The sequence below is a fragment of the Hypanus sabinus genome, chromosome 16 (assembly GCF_030144855.1).
Source record: "Hypanus sabinus isolate sHypSab1 chromosome 16, sHypSab1.hap1, whole genome shotgun sequence".
NCBI classification, from domain to species: domain Eukaryota; kingdom Metazoa; phylum Chordata; class Chondrichthyes; order Myliobatiformes; family Dasyatidae; genus Hypanus; species Hypanus sabinus.
The window spans coordinates 49,566,101-49,592,582 of record NC_082721.1 but is presented as its reverse complement, the minus strand read 5'-3'; the positions used below and the strand labels follow the sequence as shown (position 1 = coordinate 49,592,582).

At 41.6% G+C, this 26,482-nt stretch overlaps 1 protein-coding gene across 7 annotated transcripts in view; it reads left to right on the top strand.

Moving 5' to 3' along the window:
• eps15l1a (epidermal growth factor receptor pathway substrate 15-like 1a) overlaps positions 1-26,482 on the top strand; it is a 495,582-nt gene that overhangs the window by 130,721 nt on the left and 338,379 nt on the right. For 6 of the 7 annotated variants that reach the window (XM_059991699.1, XM_059991698.1, XM_059991703.1 and 3 more), the window contains exons 6-9: positions 1,191-1,256; positions 19,913-20,038; positions 20,991-21,050; positions 22,327-22,557. In XM_059991699.1, the coding sequence (XP_059847682.1) occupies positions 1,191-1,256; positions 19,913-20,038; positions 20,991-21,050; positions 22,327-22,557 (483 nt within the window). The remainder of the gene's footprint in view (positions 1-1,190; positions 1,257-19,912; positions 20,039-20,990; positions 21,051-22,326; positions 22,558-26,482) is intronic. The other variant, XM_059991700.1, reaches the window with a different exon arrangement.

Genomic DNA, 26,482 nt, shown 5'->3' with positions numbered 1-26,482 from the left:
AGTGGTGTTTCAAGGTTCCACAAATGTACTAGCTGGATTTGAGAAGAATGATGGGGCATCTCATTGTAACCCATCAAACATTGAAGGACTTAGAGTGGATGTGGTGAGGATGTTTCCTATAGTGAGGGAATCTGGGACCCAAAGCCACAACCTCAGAATACAAGGGAGGCTCTTTAGGCAGAGATTAGGAATTTCTTTAGCCTGAGGTTTGTGAATCTGTGGAATTCATTGCTACATATGGCAGTTGGGGCCAAGTTATTGGGTGTATTTAAAGTGGAGATTGAAAAGTTACAGGAAAAAGGCTGGAGAATGGGGTTGAGAGGTATAATGAATCAGCCATGATGGATTGGTGGTATGGTCTAATTCTGCTTCTATGCCTTATGGTCTTGTGATTTTATTGAAAGGTGGGGCAGGCTTGAAGGCTCCAGTAGGTTATACCTACTCAAGTTTTAGCATTGCTCATAAGTATTATTTCTTTCCTGATAAAGAATAAAGCGTAGCGTAGTGGTCAGCACAGCGCTTTACAGTACAGGCAACTGGGGTTCAATTCCTTCCGCTGCCTGGAAGGAGTTTGTACATTCTCCCTGTGACTGCATGGGTTTCCTCCCACAGTCCAAACACTGGTAGGTTAATTAGTCATCGTAAATTGGCCCATATTTAGGCTAGGTTTAAATCAGAATTGCTAGGAGTCATGGTTCAAAGGGCTGGAAAGGCCTATTCCGCAGTGTATCTCAGAACAAACCAATAGATACATAAATAACCAAGCCTATCATTCTTATTACCTTCATGTAAATTAATACTTCCTCTATTAAAATCCTAATGTGATGCTCAGTAATTAATTGCTTAAGCTGTACCAAAACTTAAAATAGATTTATGTGTAATATCCTGTGGAACAGGAGTATCACTGTTCTAAATATGATCATTCAATTGTGATTTGTTGCTGGACTTCACTGGACTATTTTAATTAGTTGTTGGTCGGTCATGATTTATTAATAAGTTTGGATGCTTACTGTCATACATGAGTTTGTTGCATAACTAAAAGTAACCTCTGCAGCAATTTTCAGTTTTCATTTCATGGCTGGTTCTTTGGACATGCTAGTGCTTGAATGTGTGACTTAATGAAAGGTTTCACTCTTGGAACTTCCTGTTCTTTGTTTACTAATGACTTACCTTTTGTTTTATTTTGGCAGCATGACAGCAGCAGTCCCTTATTAATAACACCCTCTCCCTCTTCAGATGTGCACTGGGCTGTAAGGGTGAGTTGGGTAACTGACCATGCAATTTGATTTGAATGGATTAGATTTTATAGAGCAGAAAACCAGTCCAGATTGGATGAGTTGATAGTAGCTTTTGGTAATGGACCTATTAAAAATAACTCTTCTCAACTGTATTGCTAAAAGAAATGACTCATGGTATGCAGCAGTTCCAGCTTGACATCTGTTAAAGGTCTCCGTGAGGAGAAATAGAGCAATATAATAGTGCAGAGAGAGTTCTATCATAAGGTTGGAATGAAAAGAAAACTTTGTTCTGTTTTGGGAATACGCAATCACAATTCTCGGTGTCTGATGCAAATTCAAAGAGTGCTATGCTTGTGGAACCAGTTCATGGATGGCATGGGTCAGTTAGGGTTCAAAGCTCAAATTTATTGTCAGAAAAATGTATATGATACACATCCTGAAATGCTTTTTCTTCAGTTAGGTCTGTATCTGTGATTTTCATTATCTTTCCCTCTTTTTTTGATGGGGTGGAATAACATCTTATGAAGACAGATTTTCAAAATTCATACCAAAAAAAACTTAAAGCTAATCTGATTAAGGTTTATGGATACACATAAAGAAAATACCTCCCCTAATAGGAATATCCCATCTGTGTGCAACTATTTATAAAATAGTTACTCCAATTGCTCATTAATCAAATAAAAAAAACTAATTTTTTTACTTTTACTCAGATTGTTTAAAATTTAAGGCCTTGTTACCCGAGATAAATGTTCTAGTTTAAAGGCTTCTGTGTACACGAGGAGGGTAAGTAAAAAGGAAGTGAAGAAAGCAATGAGGTATTTAGAGTTAACATTGTGTATGGATCCAGAAATCTACATAACCCTCCATTTTTCTATCCATGTGCCTATCTAAAAGATGCATAAATGCCTCTATTGCAGCTTCCTCTACCACCACCCCTGGCAGGGCATTCCCATGCACCCACCACTCTCTGTAAAGAACTTCTGACATCCAAAGTCCAAACACAATTTGTAACGTTCTCCTTCGCGTGTAACGAAACGCCGAATTAAACGTCGAGATAAACCACAGTTAATAAGAACCAGATCGCATAAGAACCTGGGGTCCTAGGGCACCTCAGTTAATGGTCGGACTCCATGGCATAAAAAAAGGTTGGGAACCCCTGACTTATATACATCCTATGTGATGTAGTGCTTTGAGAGCTTAGTGGTAAAACCTATTAACTTCTGCTTGAGAAGTGATGTGGATCTGCTCCATTTTGCCGACCATCACAACAGGTCAACAGCAGATACTATTTCATTGGTTCTTTGCTCAACCCTGGAACATTACTGACGATTGTGGGTAGAGCTCTTTTTATTGTCCTATCTTTGAGGAAAATGGGTAAACACCTTGTAACGTTCTCCTTCGCGTGTAACTGATAATGTCGAATTCAACGTTGAGATAAACCACAGTCAATGAGAACCAGATCGCAGTAAGATTAACCATTTACTGTTCACTCTTCACATTAACATATGGTGAAAACTGTGATAAAACAATACAAGGTTGATACAGTATTTGTTCCTTCCTTAATATCACATTTCAATTGTAAATACTTGCAAAGGTGACTATAACTACATTACACTAAGGTGCAGTATACAGGGAGAGTTTACCTGCTCCATTGACTACTTTAAATACACTTCCATGCAAACTATCCGCAACTCTTTAACTAACGAAAGCATAAACATTATCGACCGTCGTTACTTCTAACAGGATCGGCATTAACATCTTAGTTCAATATATCGATTATCTATTAACTTACAGCATTGCTCTCGCTGTGATTTCTCATGCCTGCAAAACAACTTCTGCTCAGGTGTGCCTCGTGGTGAGCCCCCACCCTCGCGTTAATTTCAAACCGGTACTTTCCCACAAGACGCGGCGAAACCGGATGTGACGTCATCGCATGCCGATATATTTTACATGCAATGAATATACTTTAAACACTTCTAATTCTAACTAGAAAATACTATCGAATGAATTACTAAGCAAAAATATTATAAACTAAATAACTGTCGTAAAGACAGCACACACCTAATTATTATAGTTACATAAATGAGAGATGATTATTGGTGAGAACAGGACAGAAAAGAAGAAAAGTTTGATTACTGAAGAATATGATCAGCTAAGAAATGTCTCGTCCCTTTTATTGAAATATGAGAGATGATATGAAGTAAGATACAGATGGAGCAGATGCTGAAGTCCTGCTTTGAGGGAAGGTTGGCTTCAATATCATAGAACATGTGGCAAAAGTAGACTGGGAGCAGCTATTGATATGGAATGAGGAATTACCGTAGATTCCGGACTACAGAGCGCACCTGATTAAAAGCCGCACGCTCTAATTTTAGAAAGAAAATCAGTTTTGTACTTGTACAAGCCGCACCAGATTTTAAGCCGCAGGTGTCCCACGTTGTAATATGAGATATTTACACAGAAAGATATTACACGTGAGGATTTTTTAATTAAAAAATCTTTAATTAACTTTTAATTAAATCCGTATGGTAACATAAACAAATACATATTGCAAATGCTTTTTTTCGAACAGTGCCAGTAACACAGCTACTTTTAAATATATCTACGTATCGGTAACACACAAATTACGTTGCGTATACTTTTTTACTGAACAGTGCACGAACAACATTCCAATATCTCCTAACGACTGGTAAAAAAATATATATACTGCAGCCTACCAGGAAAAGTTATTGATTGCCTTTAACTTAAAAGCTGCATCATATGCTTTTCTTCGAGTGTTTTCCATGTTGATGAGGGTGAGTACAAATGACTGATTTACAATAATTTAATTGTGAAAGTGCTCTTGATTTATCATACAATTTCATTGGACCTCTGTGAACTACTCATCAATTTTATTGTTCTTGCTATGATCCCAGCCCCCTCCTTTGTGAGAATCGCAAGAGCACCTGTCGAAGGGCACAAAAGTAGGGTTAATACAAACATTCAGAGACAATAGTCGCTGTTGTTATTCTGTATCCCTGGTGGGAACTGCAATTTGACACGTTTCTCTCGCTCTCTCTCTCCGACTGGGTCTACTGACCACCCCCCCCACCTTTCGACGGGTGCTCTTGCGATTCTCACAAAGGAGGGGGCTGGGATCATAACAATACAAATTGCACGTTCCACCCGGGATACAGAATAAGGTGACAGCAACTATGGTCTCATGGAGACCACGTGAAAAGCCCTCGGGCAAGGTGGGCTGGTTGAGAGAGAGACTGCATCATCCCAACCTGATTGACACCTGCGACCCCGTGAGGAAGTATAAAGGAGAGTCTCGGGGACAGCCCCTCAGACGCACCGAGAAGACACGAGAGGGTGGTCCCGCAGCAGCGGGAAGCCATTCTGAAGGAAGCCACGTGCGTTAGATTCCGGGATTGGAATCTGTGGCTGGAATCACAGGAAACTGCTTTTAACTAACATTGGGGAGAGGAAACCAACACTCCCCCGATTTCACGGAAGATTCATCAAGACTCAGCAAGTTCTTTCTCTTCTCCCCCAATCTCTCTCTCTCGGTCGCCCCACGTGAAACCCAGCGATTTCCAACGGGCTGAGGCCGGCAGACTTTCAGAGTGACTTTTATATTTCCAACGGACAATCTATTAACCCCTAGACAACAGCAGAGCTCACTTAATGATGAGTATTACTATACCCGCACTTTAGATTGAGTGTTGACGATGTGCACTATCTGAATGTATGTATTAACCCTACTTTTGTGTCCCTTTATAAATAAAACGTTTGAAAATAGTGACATCAGACTTCAACGGACCTCTCTATCTTTGCTGGTAAGTTCTCCAGCTACGGGATTCATAACAGTCTACTGTTACGAGGCAAAATGTTTTTGGCGGCATGAAAAAAAACATGCATTAGCCGCACCGTAGTATAGGCCGCAGTGTTGCTGCAGTGTTCAAAGCGTGGGAAAAAAGTAGCGGCTTATAGTCCGGAATTTACGGTAAACACTAGTGAAGATTTTTGAAGTTCTACTTGACATCTGACAATCTTTTTGAAAATACTCTGAGCACACTAATGAGTAAGTGAAGCATTGAAAGAAGCCAAGTTTTGCATTGCCTCTAAAGAATATAGGGATATTAATTTGTTTTAACCACTGCACTAAGAAGAGGTAACATTACTTGTTATTCATTCTTTGGAGTCGAAGACGACCACGACTTCTGTCAGATGGAGGGTTTGTGACTGTGGGTCCGGAGGTGACTGGTGAGGTCAATCCGGGCCCTGAAAGCTCGCCCACATGTGGGACACATGAGGGTAGGTGCTGCAGTGGAAGTGGAGGTAGTTTGAGCCTTGTGCGCAGTGCGTTTCCTCTGAGCCTCTGTGGTGCTTCTGATATCTGCTGCATACGCTCCTTTAGTGGTCCTGCTCCACCAGGTTGGGCAGTCCAGAGCAAGCGATTCCCAGCTACTGGGGTTGATGTTGAGGTCTTTGAGGGACACTTTGAGGCAGTCTTTGAAACGTTTCTTCTGCCCTCCAACTGAGTGCTTGCCCTGGCTCAGCTCTCCATACAGCAGCTGTTTTGGTAATCGACTGTCAGACATCCTGACGACATGGCCAGCCCATCTGGCTTGGGCTTTCTGTAGGAGGGTGTAGACGCTGTGGGTGCTAGCCCGCTCCAGGACCTTCGTGTCTGGGACTTTGTCTTGCTATCGTACGTGGAGAAGTCTGCGGAGGCAGCTCAAGTGGAAGTGGTTGAGCTGTTTAGCGTGTCTGCTATAGACAGTCCAGGTCTCACTGGCATAGAGGAGGGTGGTGAGAACTACTGCTCGGTAGACCTTCACCTTGGCGGTAAGGCTGAGTCCTCTCATACATTCTCACGGAGTCTCCCAAAGGCGGCACTGGCTTTGGCAATTCTGTTGCTGATCTCTGCATCTATGTTCACCGTTCGTGATAGAGTACTGCCCAGATAAGTAAAGCTGTCGACTGCCAGTAGCTTCTGCCCCTTTACTGTGATGTGTGGTTCCTGATAGGGCTTTCCGGGTGTGGGCTGGTACATAACTTCGGTCTTTTTGGTGCTGATTGTAAGTCCGAAGTTGTCACAGGCTCATGAGAGGCAGGCCATTTCTCTCTGCATCTTCTGCTCTGTGCTGGCGTTGAGGGTGCAATCATCAGTGAATAAGAGGTCTCTGACGACGGTCTCCTTTACCTTTGTTACAGCCTGTAGACGCCGAAGGTTGAATAGCCCACTGCCAGTCCTGTATCTGACGTGTATACCATCCTGACAATTGCAGAAGGCATCAATCAGCATAGGAGAGAAGACCATACTAAAGAGTGTAGGGGCGAGAACTCATCCTTGCTTCACACCGTTCGTCACTGGGAAGGCTTCTGACTTGTCACCATCATCCAAAACTTTCACCATCATGCCATTGTGGAACTGCTGAACAATCGTGATGAACCTGCTGGGGCAGCCAAACTTCTCCATTATCTTCTATAAGCCATCTCTGCTGACCGTATCAAAAGCCTTGGTCAAATTGACGAAGGTCATAAAGAAGTCTCTGTGCTGCTCTTGACATTTTTCCCGGAGTTGGCGTGCAGCAAATATCAAGTCGACAGTTCCATGCTCTGCTCGGAAGCCATGGATAGACATATCAGAATGGAAATGGGATGTGGAATTAAAATGTGTGGCCACTGGGAGATCCTGCTTTCTCTGGTGGACCGAGCATTTTGACAGTAGGGGAGGCCAGAGAAAGCAGGATGTCCCAGTGGCCACACATTTTAATTCCACATCCCATTTCCATTCTGATATGTCTGTCCCTAGCCTCCTCTACTGTCAAAATGAATCCAAACTCAGGTTGGAGGAACAACACCTTATATACCGGCTGGGTAGCCTCCAACCTGATGGCATGAACATCGACTTCTCTAACTTCCGTTAATGCCCCTTCTCCCCTTTTTACCCAATCCCTGACATATTTAGTTGTTTGCCTGTTCTCCATCTCCCTCTGGTGCTTCCCCCCTCCCCCTTTCTTTCTCCCGAGGCCTCCCATCCCATGATCCTTCCCCTTCTCCAGCTCTGTATCACTTTCGCCAATCACCTTTCCAGCTCTTAGCTTCATCCCACCCCCTCCGGTCTTCTCCTATCATTTCGTATTCCCCTACCCCCCACCGTCACCACTTTCAAATCTCTTACTATCTTTCCTTTCAGTTAGTCCTGATGAAGGGTCTCGGCCTGAAATGTCGACAGTGCTTCTCCTTATAGATGCTGCCTGGCCTGCTGCGTTCCACCAGCATTTTGTGTGTGTTGTCAGTGTAGTTTTTGTATTGTTTCATGTAGCATCATGGTCCTGAAAAACGTTGTCTCGTTTTTACTGTGTACTGTGCCAGCAGTTATGGTCGAAGTAACAATAAAAAGTGACTTGAAATGAATGTTAACATTGCATTTGCTTTCTTCACCACTGACTCAACCTGTAAATTAACCTTTGCATCTCAGATTTTTGTAATTTTCATCCCATTTAGAAAATAGTTCGCACATTTATCTCCTCTACCAAAGTACATGATTGTTCATTTTCCAACATTGTATTTCATTTTCCACTTTTTTGTTCATTCTCCTAATCTGTCTAAGTCCTTCTGTGGTATTCTTGTTCCCTCAACACTACTTGCCCCTCTGCCAATCTTTGTATCATCTGCAACCTTGGCAACAAAGCCATCTATTCCATCATCTAAATTGTTCATATACAGCACAAAAAGAAGTTGTTCCAACACTACTAAGTCACTGGCAGCCAAGCAGAAAAGAATCCTTTTATTTCCACTCGCTGCCTCCTATGATCAGCCAATACTCTAAACATGCTGGAAACCTTCCTGTAATACCATGGGCTCTTAACTTGGTAGGCAGCCTCATGTATGGCACCTTATCAAAGGCCTTGTGAAAATCCAAATACACAACATCCACTGCATTTCCTTTATTGATCCTACTTGAGTCTCCTTAAAGAATTCCAACAGGTTTGTTAGGCAAGATTTTCCCTTAAGGAAATCATGATGACTTTGTCCTATCTTGTCCTGTGTCACTAAGTACTCCATAACCTCATCCTTAACAATTGATTCCCAACATCTTCCCAACCACTGAGATCAGGCTAACTGGTCTATAATTTTCTTTCTGCTGCCTTTCTCCTTTCTTAAAGAATGGAGTGACAATCGCATATTTCCAGTCCTACAGAATCATGCCAGAGTCCAATGATTCCTGAAAGATCATTACCAATGCCTCCTCAGTCTCTACTGCTATCTCTTTCAGAACCCTAAGGTGCAGTTCATCTGGTCTGGGTGACATATATACCTTTAGGCTTTTCAGCTTTTTGAGCACCTTTTCCATAGTAATAGTAACTGTACTCACTTCTCTTCCTTCACACCCTTCAACACCTGATACACTGCTAGTGTCTTCCACAGTGAAGATGAATGCAAAAATACTCATTTAGTTCATTTGCCATCTCCTTGTCCGCCATTATGATTTCTCCATCCTCATTTTCTAGCAGTCGTATATCAACTCATATCTCTTATTTTTTTATGTATGCAAGTACGTGAGAAAGCCTTTTGTCCTGTTTGCTAGTTTGCTTTGATACTTCATCATTTCTCTCCTAATGATTGTTTCAGCTGCTTTTGTCGTGGTTTTTCGTGCCTCACAAATGACTAGGAGAGAGAAGATTCTTCAAGAAGGGTTAAACTTTAATTTGCAAATCAAAGCTGAGACAGTCATTGAGCTAGTCGCTGATTGCCCACCGATCTCTGGACACAGCATTTTTTATAGTATTTGTCCAGTTTTATTAGCATATGTAATTGATCTGTAGTTGCGTATTACACGTACTACACGTACATCATGTCCCTATTGTTCCTATCAATTGGCTTAATCATGTTCTAATCTATATCTCTTAGCTACCTCTCATTAACATACCATTGTCTTCTACATTTTTAAGACTTCAGTCTCCTACCAAATTGGGTACATGCATAGCAAATAATAAACTCAGAACTGAGCAATGTTCTAATCTACATTTCTTTAGCTACCTCTCATTAACACACCATTGTCTTCTACATTCCTAAGACTTCATTCTACTAAATTGAGTACATGCATAGCAAACTGACTAGTTACACAGCAAATGATACGTTTTATACTCCATAATATTTTAATACTCCAATACTCCAATATATCCCCCCTTTGAGACCCAGAGGGTCTCACACAGAGAAAGACGACTAAGAGTCCGCGCACAAAAGCCTCAATAAACTCAAGCATTTATTCCCAAATCTCGGGTAAACTATAATTTTCTGTGCCAAGACCTCAAAGTATTCTCTCCCTGCTACCCTGGACCGCTGAGCCAAAAACCTGTCCCTTTGTACCTGAGACAGGGAAAAAGACTCATAAGTCCTTACAATCTACTCCCACACTGTCGTTTTGCTCTTGTTCATCCTGCAGGTGTTGTAGGTTCGATACATTTTCGGTGTTTCTTTCTCCACTAAGCTTGCTTCAGTAATTGCCACGAGCATCGGAAATTGTTTGGTTTCAGCACGCACTACAAGAGATTTGAGACAAGGAAGAAAACAGCACAGCACAAACGCACAGCACAAACGCAACAATACAATACCGACAGTTATTGCTATTTTAGTCAGCCATGCTCCCCACCCTCCGAGTCTACTTTCTAACCAATCAAAAAACTGATGTTCAAATCCTGCATTCTGTTTGACCTCTGTCCGCAGATTCTTTAATTTATTCATTGCTTTAGTAAATGATCCTTCTGGGCTAGTATTGTTCGGTATGAAAGTGCAGCATTGTTCTCCAAACATTACACACTCACCCCCTTTTTCTGCCAAAAGCCAATCCAGTACCTGTCTGTTTTGCCACGCCATCCTGCTAGTTGCATCTAGCTGTTGCCCTAAGGCCTCCAGTGCATCATTGGTGTAGTTGATGAATCTCTGCTGATTATAGTATATATAGTTTATCCATTCAACATTTTTGCTTACCCCTATCACAGGTATGATAGCTTCCCAGCCTGCAGCAATCTCATGCGGTGTCAGGCATGTTATTTGATTAGTTTGCATGCGGTAACTCATCAATGCTAACGGTAAAGCATCGACCCAATTAAGTATAGTGTCTGCACAAATTTTGTTTAGTTTGGCTTTCAGGGTTCCATTAATTCTTTCTACCATGCCCTGTGACTTGAGGGTGGTATACACATCCAAATCTTTGCTTTATCCTCAGCGCCTGTAGTACCAGTTTGACCACTTTCTGGATAAAAGCTGAACCATTGTCTGAGCTAACTTCTGTAGGTATTCCAAACCTTGGGATCACTTCATTTGTCAGAAATTTTACCACCGTCTTTGCCCCTTGATCTTTTGAAGGTACCGCCTCCACCCATCTGCTAAATCGATCAATTACTACCAGCATGTATCTTTTCCCTCTCACTGTCTTTATCATGTCTACGTAATCGATCACTAGATGTTTAAATGGTCCTTCAGGTACAGGAATGTGGCCTATTGGGGTTGTAATTCCCTTTCGAACATTATTCTGTGCGCATACCTCGCACTGTCCACTGAAGCCTGCAAATAAGGTGACCAAAAACCATCCTTCTTTATTTTCTTTATCACTTCCCCCCTTGCACAATGGTCCATCCCATGCGCTTCTGAAATCAGAATCGTCAAGAGAGGGGTGGGTGCTACCAACAAACCGTCTTCCGTGCTCCACAAGCCTTCCGAGTTCTGCTTGGCCCCCCTTTGTCTCCACATTGTCTGTTCTGCCAAAGTTGCCTTACCTTGTATTTCAATTAGGTCCTTTACGTCAGGTTCTGGAGTTAGGCTTACCTGGGGGGCAATGACAGCTGACGTACACCCAGACACTTTTCTGGCTGCCTCGTCCGCAGCCTGATTTCCCTTTGTTATTACATTGTTTCCTTTTTTATGTGCCTGGCATTTTACTATAGCCAATGCTTTAGGTTTCATTATGGCTTTTATTAAGTCTAGAATTTGCTGACAATGTTGTATGGGATCTCCGCTACTTTTTTTAAAACCTCTCTGCTTCCACACTGCCCTGGACAAATGGCATACTGCATGAGCATATGCTGAATCAGTATAGATGTCTACTGTCTCCCCTTCCATCATTTCACACGCAGCTGTCAGGGCTTTGATTTCCGCTAGTTGGGCGGAACACGGTTGGGGACAGGATTCCATCCTAATAATCTTATAGCTTGACTGATCCTGCTGCATGACTGAGAACCCTGCATGATTTCCATCATAGTCCCTATAACAAGAGCCTTCTACGAACAGAACCTTTTTATCTGCATCCTCTAGTGGTTCTGACCGTAAATCTACTCTTAATTTGGCAAATGCCATCGTCTTCCCTACACAATCATGGGGTTCTCCTTCATGGTCTAAAGGGACATAATCGGCTATATTACTGGTAGTGCATCTCTGTATAGTTATATCTGGAAATGTCAATAGCATCTGATGCGCTGCTATCCTGGCTGGCGTAAGCACAAATTTCCCTCTTTCCAACAATTCTGCTACTTTATGGTGTGTGTACAGAGTCACAGGGTAGCCCAGGGTTACAGATGACGCCTTTTCATATGCATAGTACAGCACCGCCAATCCCTGATAACAGGGTGGATACCCCTGAGCCACCTCATCTAGTCTCGTACTGCTATCGGCTGCTTTGCTTTTCCTGTGCCTGTCTCCTGTGTTAGAACCGCTGTAACATGATCCTCCTGTTGGTTGGATACATACAAATAAAAATCTTTCTCGTAGTCAGGCAAAGCTAATGCTGGTGCTGACTGCAATTCCTGCTTAATAGTATTGAAAGCTATCTCCGCCTCTCCATTCCATTGTAAGCCGTTTTTCAAATTTGTATGTCCTGCTTCTTTCATTATCTTTCTCAAAGGTGCCACAATCTTAGCATATTCTCCTATCCAATCTGAGCTGTACCCTGCCATTCCCAAAAACGTCATCATCTGCCCTACAGTCTGGGGTTTGGGGGCCTTAGTTATTGCCTCAATCTGATCTGGTGCTATTGCCTTCACTCCCTTGGATATTACCCTGCCTAAGTATTCCACTTGTTGCGTGCAAAATTGCAGTTTCTTTTTGGATACTTTATGTCCTCCGTGCGCTAGTTTCTCTAACAGAGTTATAGTGTCCTGCTCACACTGTTCCTTGCTGTGGGAGCAAATCAACAGGTCATCCACATACTGTAACAATGTACTTTCCAATGGCATACCCTCTAGGTCTGCCTTCAATACCTGATTAAAAACGTGTGGTGAATGTTTAAATCTTTGCAGCATTCTGGTATAGGTATACTGAGCACCTCTGTAAGTAAATGCAAACATATACTGACACTGGTCAGCTAGAGGAATGCTGAAGAAAGCCGAACACAAATCAATCACTGAAAAGTAACTTGCTCCTGGTGGAACATTAGTCAAAAGCGTGTGTGGGTTGGGGACTACCGCTGGCCAGTCCTCTACCACATCATTTATCGCTCTCAAATCATGCACCAATCTCCACTTAGATTTATCTGCTTTTAAAACCGGCAGCAACGGGGTTTTGCATGGACTGTTTGTTCTTTTAAGCACTCCTATTTCAAGCAACCCCTGCACTGTCGACGCTATTCCCTCTTCTGCTTCTGGTCTTAAAGAGTATTGTGGTCTCCGGGGTGGAATTGCTCCCCTTTTCAGCCTTATTTCCACCGGACTCGCTGTTTTTATTTTCCCTACGTCGTTGTCATGCTGTGACCACAGAATAGACGGCAACTCATCTAACCTTTTATCTTTCTGCTGGCCTCTTTCCTTTCCCAGCAAGAGCAGGTGTGGTTGGGGAGTTAATTCGACCTCTCTCACTGTCCCTACCATATCTACACTTACCATTATTTTAATGCAATTGTTGTCTTCTGATATCCACACCTCTGGCGTGATTTTCCTCCACACTGTTACGGTTTCAGCACTCTTAACTAAGGGTCCCAAGTCTTTAGACTGATATCCCATGCTTACCAACAACGTTACGTGGGGTGCAGCCTCCGGTATCCTGTACCATTTTTCTAAAAAGGTGTTCCATTTAACTTGTAAAGCTGCCCCTTGCTTTCCAATTATCACAGCCTCCCCTTCCAGGCGCTGCTGGGTACATGCATCCAGGTGCCATTTCTCCTCTAACTCCCTGTTCTGAGTCTCGTCAAAAATCACTGTACAATGTAGCTCAGATTTGGGCATTACAGCCCTGGGTAATATAGCCTGCACGCCCTTTTCCCATTTCTCCCAGGTTTCCTGAATCTGATCTGTGATGTTTCCTATCCAAAAGACATTAGCCTTCTTGTCTTCTCGCACAATCAATTGAGCCCCTGCTCTTTCCACACTCAGCCCAGTTCTGGTGCATTCTAATTTTAATTCCAATTTCAGTAAGGCATCTCTGCCTAACAAATTAATACTAGCACCGGCAAAACAATTTCTTTATTTCCCATTCTCAACCGCACTGGAGCTGTGCACTGTGTCAACTGTGTTTTCCCCGAGAACCCTACCGTCTTAATAAACTTTCCTGACATGGGAAGGTGAAGGGCATACTGTGGCTGTACGCAAGTGTACGTGGCTCCAGTATCTATCATCGTTGGTGTCAGTTGTCCTAACACAACCTGAACAATGGGTTCCTCATCTGCCTCCCTTGTTATCATTAGGTAATGTCCCTTCCCACTCAAGTCCTCGTGGCACCCCTAATACCTCGCATTGGGGTTCAAAGGTCCGCTTGGGCCTGTGGGGGCTGGTCCTTGGTTAAACTTTAGTTCCCTTCTTATCAGTTCTTGCTGGTGTGTGACAGGCCATAGTGTAAACAATCTCTTTTCATGTGACCTGGCTGATTACATTCCCAGCACAATCTCTCTACCTCTCTTTCCCCCTGTTTCCTCACTGGTCCCCTCTGCCCATAGCTCCTCTGTTCCCCTCCTTGGGACTTCCAGTCCTGTCTGGGCTGTTTGAATTTAGTCTGTTCCTGATAGGGCATTTGTGGGAATGCTCCCTCAAAGACAATTATTGGCATGGGGTTTTCCAGCCCTTGTCTTACAGTATGATCGGTACTTGGACCGGTGGTTGCTGGCAGCATCTTTTTGCTTTTCTCGTTTTCCTTCTTTTTGAGTTCTTCGAGCTGCATTTGTATTAACTTTCTTTGCACCTCTTCCTGCTGCTCAGCCAACCTTCGTTTGTCTTTCCGATATTTCTCAACCGCATGGACTACGTGGTCTCTAAATTCTTGTGGGGTCTTTGACGTTAGCCCAACCACTTCCTCCAGTTTGGATTTTACTTGTGGAGGCATTGCATCCAAAATGCTGTCGGAACAGTGAGGTCGTAAATAAGCTATTCTCCAGCTCGTGCTCAGTCTCTAGTCTCCACCTTTTCAACTGGTTTTCTTTGTAGGCTGCTGGGTTTTCAGTGTCTCTCAGTGGATTCCCTTTTAAGGCTTTTGGGTACACTTTGGGTGGATAAAGCTTTCTGAGGGCCTGCCATACACTATGCCAGCCATTTCCATTAGTTCGTTAAACTTGGAGGTTCCCATCAACCTTATCAACAGTGCCTTCAAATCTCCCATAGCCAATAGTCGTCCCGCTGTTTCTTCTTCAAAGGCTCTAATCCATTTCCCTGCCCCTTCATGTAGATTGGGCAGAGTGTTTTTCAGCCCTTCTAGGTCCTGGGATCCCCAAGGGATATACTGCACTTGTCCTGATCCTTTTACTAACAGTGGCATCATTCTTCCTCCTTCTTCCCAACTGCCCTGGCTCTCCTCCTCACCTGACTCCCCATCTGTCTCAGGGTATGTCTTTACTGCCTCCCACACAAATGCCTCCAGGGTTCTCTTCTTCCCTCAGTCTCCCTGTGGAGTCCTTCCTTTGTCTTGATTTAGTACTTGGTTGGCCCCTAGAGTACTTTTCGCCTCTCTCTTGGCAATCTCCTTTTAGTAACTTATCTGGCTCTCTCTCTACTTCCGCAAGTCGCTCCCCTACCGCCTCCTGCTGTTCTTCTAGGCTTCTGCCTCCTACCTCTTCCCCACAAATTCTCAATCCTCTCTCTCTCTCTCTCCACTTAACTCTTGCTCCTCCAATGAGTCACCTTCTCTTTCTTTCTGTCCGTGTCTGTACACCTGTGGCAGGGACTCCTGATCCTTACTTGTGCTTGATTCCCTTCTCTCTTGTGTTTCTCCAAGACTCTCATCTCCTATCTTTTTTCCACTTCCTCTTGAATGCCTCATCTCTTCCTGCCCTGATGAGCCACTTTCTTTTCTAGTCTGTTTATTTCTATAATATAACCGATACTCCTCATACTCCTTTTCCTCTCTTAAGTATTTCATCCGTTCACTCCCTTCTTCCATTTCTCTCTGTACCTGTTCTATCTTCATCTTTTCTGCCTGTATCTCCTTCCATATCACCGCTCTTTCCTTCTCGTATTGTTTTTTTCTCCTCATTATCCCAAACCTGTACTTCTCCCTGCATGTTTACCGTTCCTGTCAGCAGGGGGCACTGCTTAGGGATTCCTTCCTCATTATAGGGAGTGGGTTTTTCTGTTTCTGTCGCATCCGGGTACGGAGCCGAAGCCAGCTTCTCACCGTACCCTACTCTCTCTTTAACAGGCTGTTTCTCCAGCACCTTAGTGTCTTCCTCGCTTGTAATCAATATTCTACCTGTCCTCCTCAGCCTTTCTCCCTCTGTTCTGAAGAGTTTTAGCACTTCCATTTCTCGTTCTCTTTTTTGCTCTCTTTTCTTAGATTTATCTTTTGGTTTGTAATTTTTAATTAGTCCCTCCATTTCTTCGCACAAACTTACATCAAACGTTACTTCTCTTGGCCACTTTGTGACCAGGTTATTGGTTCTTTTTTCCCCATTTTTCTGAAGTTTTTGTGATCTCATTATTAATTAACGGGAATTTTTTGCTCAGAATCTCTACAGCCGTTCCTTTACCTGTCATGTTATTCTCTCTTTTTAAGGTATTTCAGAGATTCACAGTTCGTTTACTGGATAATATTACTTACTCTAATTCTACGCCTAGTCTAACACCACGTGGACTTTTTCTTCCTATAACACCACATGGACTTTTTCTTAACTAAACTTACTCTAATTCTATGCCTAGTCTATTGTCTATCTACCAGCGCTTTAAACTATATTTTGGACTGTCCTTGTTTCCTATTCTGTTCTGCCCGTGCAGACCTCTATTCAGAGCGGTATCCACAGAACTTTCTCTTTGCATCTTGCCCGTTCAGACCCTTATCTCTTAAGGCGGTATCCACGAGGATTTTCTACTCTAAACACCTCGCCCGTTCAGACCCTTATCTCTCAAGGCAGTATCCACGAGGATTTACCAACACCACGTGGACTTTTTCTTAACTTAACGTCTTATTAACATATTTGTACTTACCCTCACTGCAGTGTTCTTGAGCAATCCTCTGAGCCTCCTCTGTTAACCCCAAATTCTGCCAGATTCTTTGGACCGGAGAGACCTTCGGCAGTGGTTCCACACTTCTGAGACTCCAAGGCCTCCCCAAAGCCAACAGAATTCTTAGACCAAATTGTTGCAAAAAGCACTTACCTTTTGTTTGGGTGCACCCTTAATTCTGTTAGCCTTGTGGGGGCCCCTAGAGGACTGGGAAGCGTTCCCAATCTGCCGTTTCCTTTCCGCGGGTCTCTATCCGGTCCTGCTGCGGTCGCCAATTATGTCATGGTTTTTCGTGCTTCACAAATGACTAGGAGACGCAGAAGATTCTTCAAGAAGGGTTAAACTTTAATTTGCAAATCAAAGCTGAGACAGTAATTGAGCTAGTCGCTGATTGCCCGCCGATCTCTGGACACAGCATTTTTTATAGTATTTGTCCAGTTGTATTAGCATATGTAATCGATCTATAGTTGCGTATTACACGTACTCGTACATCATGTCCCTATTGTTCCTATCAATTGGCTTAATCATGTTCTAATCTACATCTCTTAGCTACCTCTCATTAACATACCATTGTCTTCTACATTTTTAAGACTTCAGTCTCCTACCAAATTGGGTACATGCATAGCAAATAATAAACTCAGAACTGAGCAATGTTCTAATCTACATTTCTTTAGCTACCTCTCAGTAACACACCATTGTCTTCTACATTCCTAAGACTTCATTGTACTAAATTGAGTACATGCATAGCAAACTGACTAGTTACACAGCAAATGATACAAGTTTTATACTCCATAATATTTTTATACTCCAATACTTTCTGTAGGTTTTTTATCTTCCTGCTAACGTTTTGTTATATGCCTTCTTTTGTATATAATGCTCTCTTTTGCTTTTACATTAGCTTTGACTTCCCTTGTCAGCCACAGTTGTACTATTTTGCTATTTGAGTATTGCTTTGTTTTTGGAATACACATGTCCTGCACCTTCCTCGCTATCCCCAGAAATGCGAGACGTTGCTGTCTGCTGTCAACCCTGCCAGAATCTCCTTCCAATTTACTTTGGCCAGCTCCTTTCTCATACCACTATAATTTCCTTTACTCCATGAAATACTGTTATGTCAGACTTTACTTTCTGTCTGTCTATCAAATTTCAAGTTGAACTCAATCATATTGTGATCACTGCCTGCTAAGGATTTTTTTTTAACTTTAAGCTCCCTAATCACTTCCAGTTTATTACATAACAGTCAATCCAGTATAGCCAATCCCCCAGTGAGTTTAATGACAGACTGCTCTAAAAAGTCATGTCATAGGCATTTAAGAAATTCACTCTCTTAAGATCCATTACCAACATGATTTTTTCCAATCTACTTGTATGTTAGTCTCCCATGACTATCATAACATTGCCCTTTTGACGCACCCTTTCCATTTCCCATTGTAATCTGCAGTCCACGTCCTAGCTAAACTTCCACCAGGGTCCTTTTACTCTTGCAGTTTCTTAACTCAACCCACAAGGATTCAAAATCTTCCAATCATATGTCGCATCTTTCTACAGTTTTGATGCCATTCTTTACCAGCAGAGCCAAGTAATTCCCTCTGCCTACCTTGCTATCCCTCTGATACAATATATAGCATTTGATATTCAGCTCCCAACTACAACCATCCTTCAGCCACGGTTCAGCGATAGCCACAACATCAAACCTGACAATCTGTAAAAGTATAACAAGATCATCCACCTTATTTTTAAAGACTGTGCATTGAGGTGTAAGACTTTGAATACTGTATTTGCTACCCTTTTTGATTCTGCATCCCTAATACACTGATACTCACTGCTGGCAGCAACTTTATCCTAACATCTGCCTGGCCTTCCTGCACTCTATCTTTGCTTTTTTTTTTAACCATCCGTCCTATCCTGAATCCCTTCACTCTGCTTCCCATCCTCCTGCCAGATTAGTTTAAGCCTTCCCCAACAGTTCTAATAAATACTTCCTGTGACATTATTGGTGCCCCTCAGGTTCAGGTGCAACCCTTTGTACTGGTCATACCTCCCCTAGAAGAGATCCCAATGATCCAAGAGCCTGAAGCCCTGCTCCCTGCATCAGCTCTTGGCCACGCATTTATCTGCCAAATTATCCTGTTTCTACCCTCACTGGCACATGGTACAGGTAGCAATCCAGAAAATACTACCCTGGAAGCCCCATTTCTCAGCTTTCTACCTAGCTCTCAAAATTCTCTCTTCAGGACTTCAATGCTTTTCCTTCCTATGTCATTGGTACCAATATGTACTAAGACTGTGGCCCCCCCTCCCAATGCTGTGGACATGATCCGAGGTGTCCCTGACCCTGGCACCTGTGAGACAACATACCATCCAGGTGTCTCACTCATGCCCACAGAATCTCCTGTCTGTTACTCTTATCACTACCAATACATACAAACAAGCTGGATGAACTCAGCAGGATGAACTCGTCAGGCCAAAGGGTCTCGGCCCGAAACGTTGACTGCTCATTGCAACGGATGCTGCCGGACCTGTTGAGTTTATCCAGCTTGTTTGTGTGTGTTGATTTGACCACAGCATCGGCAGTATACTTTGTGTTTACTGTTCCCTATCACTACTGCTCCCTTCTCCCTCTCTCCTTTCTGCACCATGGACCAATGCTCAGTGCCAGTCATCTGATCTCCATGGCATTCCCCTGGGAGGTCATCCCCCACAACAGTATCCAAAATGGTGTACTTATTTTTGAGGGAATGGCCACAAGGGAGCTCTGTAAGTTGTAGAAGTTGATGAAGTTAAAATGAAACCACACCAAGAGAAGAAAATAAAGAGATTTGGTGATCAATTGTGGAGAATAAAATTGGCTTTAGAAAAAGGTGAAGACAAGCTGTCAACAATGTGGAAATTTGAGAGGAAGTTATATAACATTGAATGTTAATGAAATGTCATAGTTCAAAACTAACTGAACTGTCCAGGGTGCAGTTGTAACATCAAAATGTTTAAGAGTTTAGAAAGTGCCTAACAAAACATATTAACTCTAGCATAGCCATGGTAGATTAATGTCTCATCCCTTTTATTGAAGCGCGAGAGATAAAATAAAAATGGAGCAGAAATTTAATTCCTGCATTGGGGGAAGGTTGACTTCAGTATCATAGAGCAAGAGACAAAATATCCATGGTGGATATTAATTATGGAATTAACTTTCAAGATTAGTATTGGAATGAATATTTTAAATATTACCTTAATATGAAGCGCTAACTATCTTTATTTCCTCTTCAATAGCCTGAAGAAAAAGCCAAATTTGATGGAATTTTTGAAAGCTTGTCCCCGATCAATGGCCTCCTATCGGGTGACAAGGTCAAACCTGTGTTGATAAACTCAAACTTACCTCTTGATGTCTTGGGAAGGGTGAGCATGATACTGTATATTTCTTATCAACTTTTTCACTGTGACTGTAGTTTTGATGTTAAAATATATACTTTTGAATGCTGCTGTTTTGGTCAATACATTGTACAAGGATTGATTTTTAAAACCATAACATCTTGTGAAGTGCACAGCAGCTGGGCTGCTTGCTTTTTGAGAAGAGGACCCAAAACAGACCTTTGATGTTTAATTTATATGAAAAATGTGGGAAATAGCATATGATGCAGCATCTGTGAAGAGAAAACCAAAGATAGTGTCTTAGATAATGACCTCTGGTGAAAAGCCACCTTCATGTTTGGTGTTCAACACTCCATACGGGATAGATATCCATACATAGATCTCCAATGATGTCATTTGGGAATAATCTAATCTTACAATCTATCTTTTTTACATTGCTATAATCAATCTTACCCTTACAAATTCTTGAGGCTGTAGGGTCAGATTTTGCTGGGTAATAGCGAGCATTTGAAGGAAATTACAGGTTATTAGTTGCCTGTATTCATAAAATTTTGCCTCTGATGCAGTTGGCTGTCTGTTTCACCATTGCATTCACTGTTGAGTCCAGTAGCAAAGCAGTGACTTCCTGAAGAGGGAGTTTGGATGCACTTTCCTTCTCTTTCCTATGCCAAGGAAGTGAGGTATATGATCAGTGGCCATAATTTCTGCTCCAGCTTTATCTTATTCATTTGATTAATCCCACTGAGCCTTTTGCAAAATAGCAAATGGTCTCAGACTTCAAATGTAAATTGTTTCTTTCCATAGTTACTGTTTGACCTACTGAGTATTTCCAGCACTTTCTATTTGGATTTGAGCAGCTTTCGGTTTTGTTAAATTTTTAGGATTTATTTCTCCCTATCCTTTTGCTGTATTATGGCTGTTGTAAAACTTGGTTGAACTCCTTGCCATGAATTTTCTTTCTTATTTTAATCTGAATTAGGTTTGGGACCTTAGCGATGTTGATAAGGATGGCCACCTGGACAAAGATGAATTTGCTGTGGTAAGTATTTTAATGTTTGTGATGTCGGCCATTTTGCTGGCTGATTTCAAATAGGGTCTTTAAAATATTAATCTGAAGTCACTATAAAGAAAATAACCTGAACAAAAATGTATTCACTTACAGAACTCATTTCAATCTTTTTACTTTTTAACTTGTTTTTGTTGTCTATAAATTGTTAAGGGTTTTTGGACTGTAAGTTCCTATATATGTGTGCATCCCAAAAGACACAATGTCTTTACTGAAAGTTGGAAATTGTAAAGAAAGCAATTGTGTGATTCCTTTCATAAGGGGTTACTTTTTGAAGACAGGGTTGAAAATGAATTATTTTCTTTGACCATAATTGAATCTTTCAAAGCCTGCAACCCAAAAAGCTGCAGATGCTGAGTACATTCACTACTGATATGATTGGTCTGTGTGGATAATAGGGAACAGACAGTAAACAGCAGAGCAGGATTAAGGAATCTTTTGGCATGTTCCTCCTTCCTTGAAAGTTGCATGAGGAGACTAGTAGAATATTGAATTCTTTGTTAACCATATAACAATTACAGCACGGAAACAGGCCATCGCGGCCCTTCTAGTTAATTGAAGTTAATGAAGCAAATTAATAATGGGAAAAGGAACAAATTGAAATAGATTTAAATTATATAAATCTCCAGTAATTGAAAGCTGAAAGAGGGAGTTTCATGCTTAATAATTTAGAGTGACAGAGGGTCTGTTTTTTTTAGTAATTAAGACTTGTTTACCTGTTGAGGTGCTTAGATATGAACTGGCAGGCCTCTGAGTTTTTCTGTTGAAAGTTTTTCTGAGGTGCTGTTTAATATATTGGACTTTGATAGTTCTGGACTATTGGATAACATACTTTGCATCCTTTATTTACTTTTTAAAAAGATGTTATGCACCGGAATTAATTTTTCAGTAAACCCAGTAAAGGAGAGAGGGAACTGGCACCCACTGAGCCAATTACATCCAGATTTCTGAATAGTCAGATAGTGCAGTATCTGAGTTTTACTGAAATTGAATCATAACTCTGATTATACTGTTTTCCCCCCACAAAATCTTTTGGATAAGAATGAGGGAGAACCTCACAGATTTCTTCATTCTTATGTTTACAGTGGATGTGCAGTCCATGAAGTTACCACCTGAAATTTGTTTAATTAACATTCAATGCCTTTTAAGCTTCTGTTATTTTTTTTTATCAAAGTTCAGATTGCAAATGTAGAACTGTTGTTTTTGCTGAACTGTAGATAGATTATCTGTCCTTTTATTATATTTGCAGGCGATGCATCTTGTTTACAGAGCTTTGGAGAAGGAGCCAGTCCCCCCTACACTGCCGTCTGCACTTCTACCGCCATCTAAGAGGAAAAAGCAAGGGCCATCACTTGCTGGTTCTGTGCCAGTTTTACCTGCCAGTCCTCCCCCTAAAGATAGCCTGAGATCCACTCCCTCACATGGCAGTATTAATAGCTTAAACAGCGCGGGGAGCATTTCTCCAAAACACATCAAACAGGTGACTGACAGGAATCATTCTTGCATCTTGATGAGGTAATCTGTATTGTCACAGCTTATTAACTGGTGATAAGATGTATACAGACTCAGGTTTCTACAGCATCTCACGCAAGCAGCTCAGTGGTTTGTCTGTCTTTTATTCCACTCTGTTCAGTACACTTTCTTACCCCAGTAGTATGATTAGAATCAGAAATTTTTTCTTTGGAAGTTGCTAGTCTTATGAAGTAGGAAAAAGACTAAGCTGTTTAATTCCTTGAATCTGCCCTACCCTTCATTGAAACCTTAGCTATTTTAAAGCCCATCTTAATATGTCCTTGTATCTCTAGTATCTTTGGTTATCAGAGATCTTTTCAACATTAGATTTTATGTTATCAACTTAGCTCCAACCCATTAATGGAAGATACTTCAGGTTTCCACATATTATTTCATAAATTCATCCTAAATTTAGACCTTGCTTTAACTGCTATCCTTTGTCCCTAGAAGTAGACATGTGAGTTAGTGTACATAGCTTTCTCTAGATTTCTATTTTGTTTCCCTTAATACCTTGATAACTGAAATTAAGCCTGTCATCTGATACCATGACATTGCCCTGGTTGCTGTAACCTCTTCTCATCATTTAAACTCTTACAAGTCCAAGTATTCTTCTGGCACATCTCCCAAGGCTAATTTGCCTACACAAAGATGTGTTACTCAGTCCTTAAGGTAAGTGTGTCTAACTAAGGCTATGTATCTCTGTAACATCGTGGCCTTCTCACAAATTCCAATTCTGTAGATTTAAAGGTCAGCCATGGTTAATATTTTCAGTACTGTCCTTGAATGATGAATGTACATATAACTTTTTGGGCACCTTTGTTCCACCAAGTCATAAGCACAACAGATTCTGCAGATTCTGTAAATTCAGAGGAACTCACTCATCATGTCAGGCAGCATTTATAAAGCAGAATAAACAGACAATGTTTCTGGTTGACACGCCGCATAGGGACTGGATATGTAGAGGGAAGAAGCCAGAATAAGAAGACAGGTGGAGTAGAAGGAGTACATGCGGGCAGGTGATAAGTGAAACCAAGTGAGGGGGAAGAAGTTTAGGTGGGAGAGTGGAAAATGAAGTGAAAAGCTAGGAGGAAAAGGTAAAGAGCTGACGAAGGACAACTCTATGACAGGAAGATAGAGTGGATCATCTGGGACAGGAAAGGAAGAGGGGCACCAGAATGAGATGATAAGGCAGTGGAGAAGAGGAGGGGTAAGAGGGGAGCCAAAATGAAGAATGGAGAAAGAGAGAAGGGGGAGCAATTACTGAAAGTTAAAGAAATCTATGTTCATACTGTTAAGTTGGAGGTTCCACAGGTGGAATATGAAGTGTTGCTCATGGAATAGGAATAGGGAGTGGAATTAAAATAGTTGGCCACCAGGAAATCCTGCCTGTTGCAGCTGGAGCAAAGGTGTGCCTCAGCCAAATGCATAACCAGATTATTAGTTAGCCATCAATTCAATGAGTTTCAACATAAGGTAGCAGTATCTTGTGAGGGATGTCAAATGCTTTTTAAAAATGTTTATAAGTAAATATTGGCCTCCTTAAACCAACCCCCAGGATTGAGGGTGACTTTAGTCCACTCCTGGTTTGTCAAATTTTAATGGCTAATGAGACCAATTTGAAAACTGCATATATGGCAGGTGATGGCTAACGATGTGCAGTTGGGGTAGTTTGTCAGGTGGTTCCTTTCTTCAGTCACTTAAGCAGGGTTTTCTTGTGAGTTCCTGATGCATGGCCTTAGTAAATCTGATTCACCAGGCATGACTTGCCTATTATAGGCTGTCTAATCAGCTGATAAATTTCCAGACATTTGTCTTTAAAAAGGCTGCAGAAGTTGTGAGAAATGTTCGGATAATCATTTAGTTTTTGCTTCTTCACTGTTTATGCTATAATTCACTTTGGGGCTGTAGAGTACAGAGCACACATGGCTAATTAGACCAGATTGCTATTCATTCTGACTATCGGTGATGACACCACCACTATCATGGAACATCAGTATCAGGATGACGCAGCATGCTCTGAGAAGATCTCCAGTGCATCTTGAATGTCTTTGCAAGGCATGTGGGGCCCGGGGGCCTGCGTCCTGACTTGAATATAAAAAAGACATAGGTCATATATTAGCCACTTCCCAACCAGCCATTTGTCCAGTCCTCCATAAAAGTTTTTGCCCTTGAAACTGTCGACCACTTTCCTTACCTTGTCAGTGTTCTCTTCTCAAAAGCAGACATTGACTCAGAAATCAACCACAATCTGAATAGTGTTAGTGGAGCCCATGAAAGATTAAGGAAAAGAGTTTTTGAAGACCTTGACCTGAAGGTCCAAACAAAACTTGGTTTATGGAACAGTCGTCTTAACTACATTACTGTGTGGTGCTGAATCATGGACCATCTACAAAAGGCAGCTGAAATCACTGAGGAAGATCAGCAAGCCCTGGTGGGCAAAGGAAACACTTCAAAGATAACATCAAAATTAGCCTGAAGAAATTCGACGTCACACCTAAAAACTGGGAAGTCATTGCACAATTGATACATCTTGAGTAAATCTGTTATGCCACAGAGAACAAGTAGTAGCTGCAAAAGGAGAGACTGAACAACCAAAAGACCCACTACTAACCACATCCCTGCTTACTCTTGCCCATACTGCAGCAGAATATGTGGATCCCAGATCAGTTTCTACAGCCACCTGAAGACCCACCTATAGACAATCCCTATCCTAACCTGAAGAGAATTGGGTGCATAATCAATATAATGAACACGGAAAATGCTTGATGTGCACCACAAGTAGGCATTATCTGTGAATAGAAGAACAGTTAATAATTCAGGTTGACGACTTTCATCAGGACTTTGAACAAAAGCTTTTTAAGCATTTATAATAGTTTTTGATTAAATGAGGCGAATGGAATTGCTCCCTTGGGTGGGGAAGGAAATGGCATTGATCTGATGGGCTGAATTGCCTCCATCCACATCATTATAAGTAAAGGAGGGTGTGGATATTTGCCAAATCAATTATGTGGTTTATTTGCTATTGTGTTATATTGATCAGTCCTGTAATTGCAGACCTGAGTTAAAGTTGGCCTCTATAATGGAATTTGTAATGATATATTCTACTTGATTGTACCAAGCATTTAGAGAAGTATAACATTTTGATACTGACACAATAGCTGTGATTTATTCTATAGTTTCAGTTATCACATTGATAATGGAAATATTTTCCATAATATTTCTCCTTTTAAGTATTTTCTTCCTTTGGCTAAGAAATGTTTAGATCAGGGGTCAGCAACCTTTACCACTGAAAGAGCCACTTGGACCCGTTTCCCACAGAAAAGAAAACACTGGGAGCCGCAAAACCCGTTTGACATTTAAAATGAAATAACACTGCATACAACGTTTTTTTTTGCCTTTATGCTATGTATAAACAAACTATAATGTGTTGCATTTATGAAATTGATGAACTCCTGCAGAGAAAACGAAATTACATTTCTGCATGCAACAAAAACATTTTGAACTCCGAAAAAAAGACGTTGGGTTGAAAGTTACTTTTAAGTAAAATACTCAATGTCTATTTGAGTCCTTCTTGTATTTATGAAAAACGCCGAACTTAAATTTTCCGCCAGCAGCAAACCAAAAATAACATCAGCCAGCTGTCAGCCTGAAAAATAAAAGGACTATTTCACTGAACAATGAAAAAATATGAATATACATAAAATAATAGGCAATTAAAATATTTATCATACTTGGTTAATGGGATTTCTGCTCCTGGACCTCAGCGCACAGCGTCTGCACATCAGGGCTGTATGACGTCACCTTCATCTTTACACAGGATCGCAAGCTGTCATCTGTGAGGCGTGCGCGATGTTTGTTTTTAATAAAGTTCATGTTGGAGAACACCTGCTCAC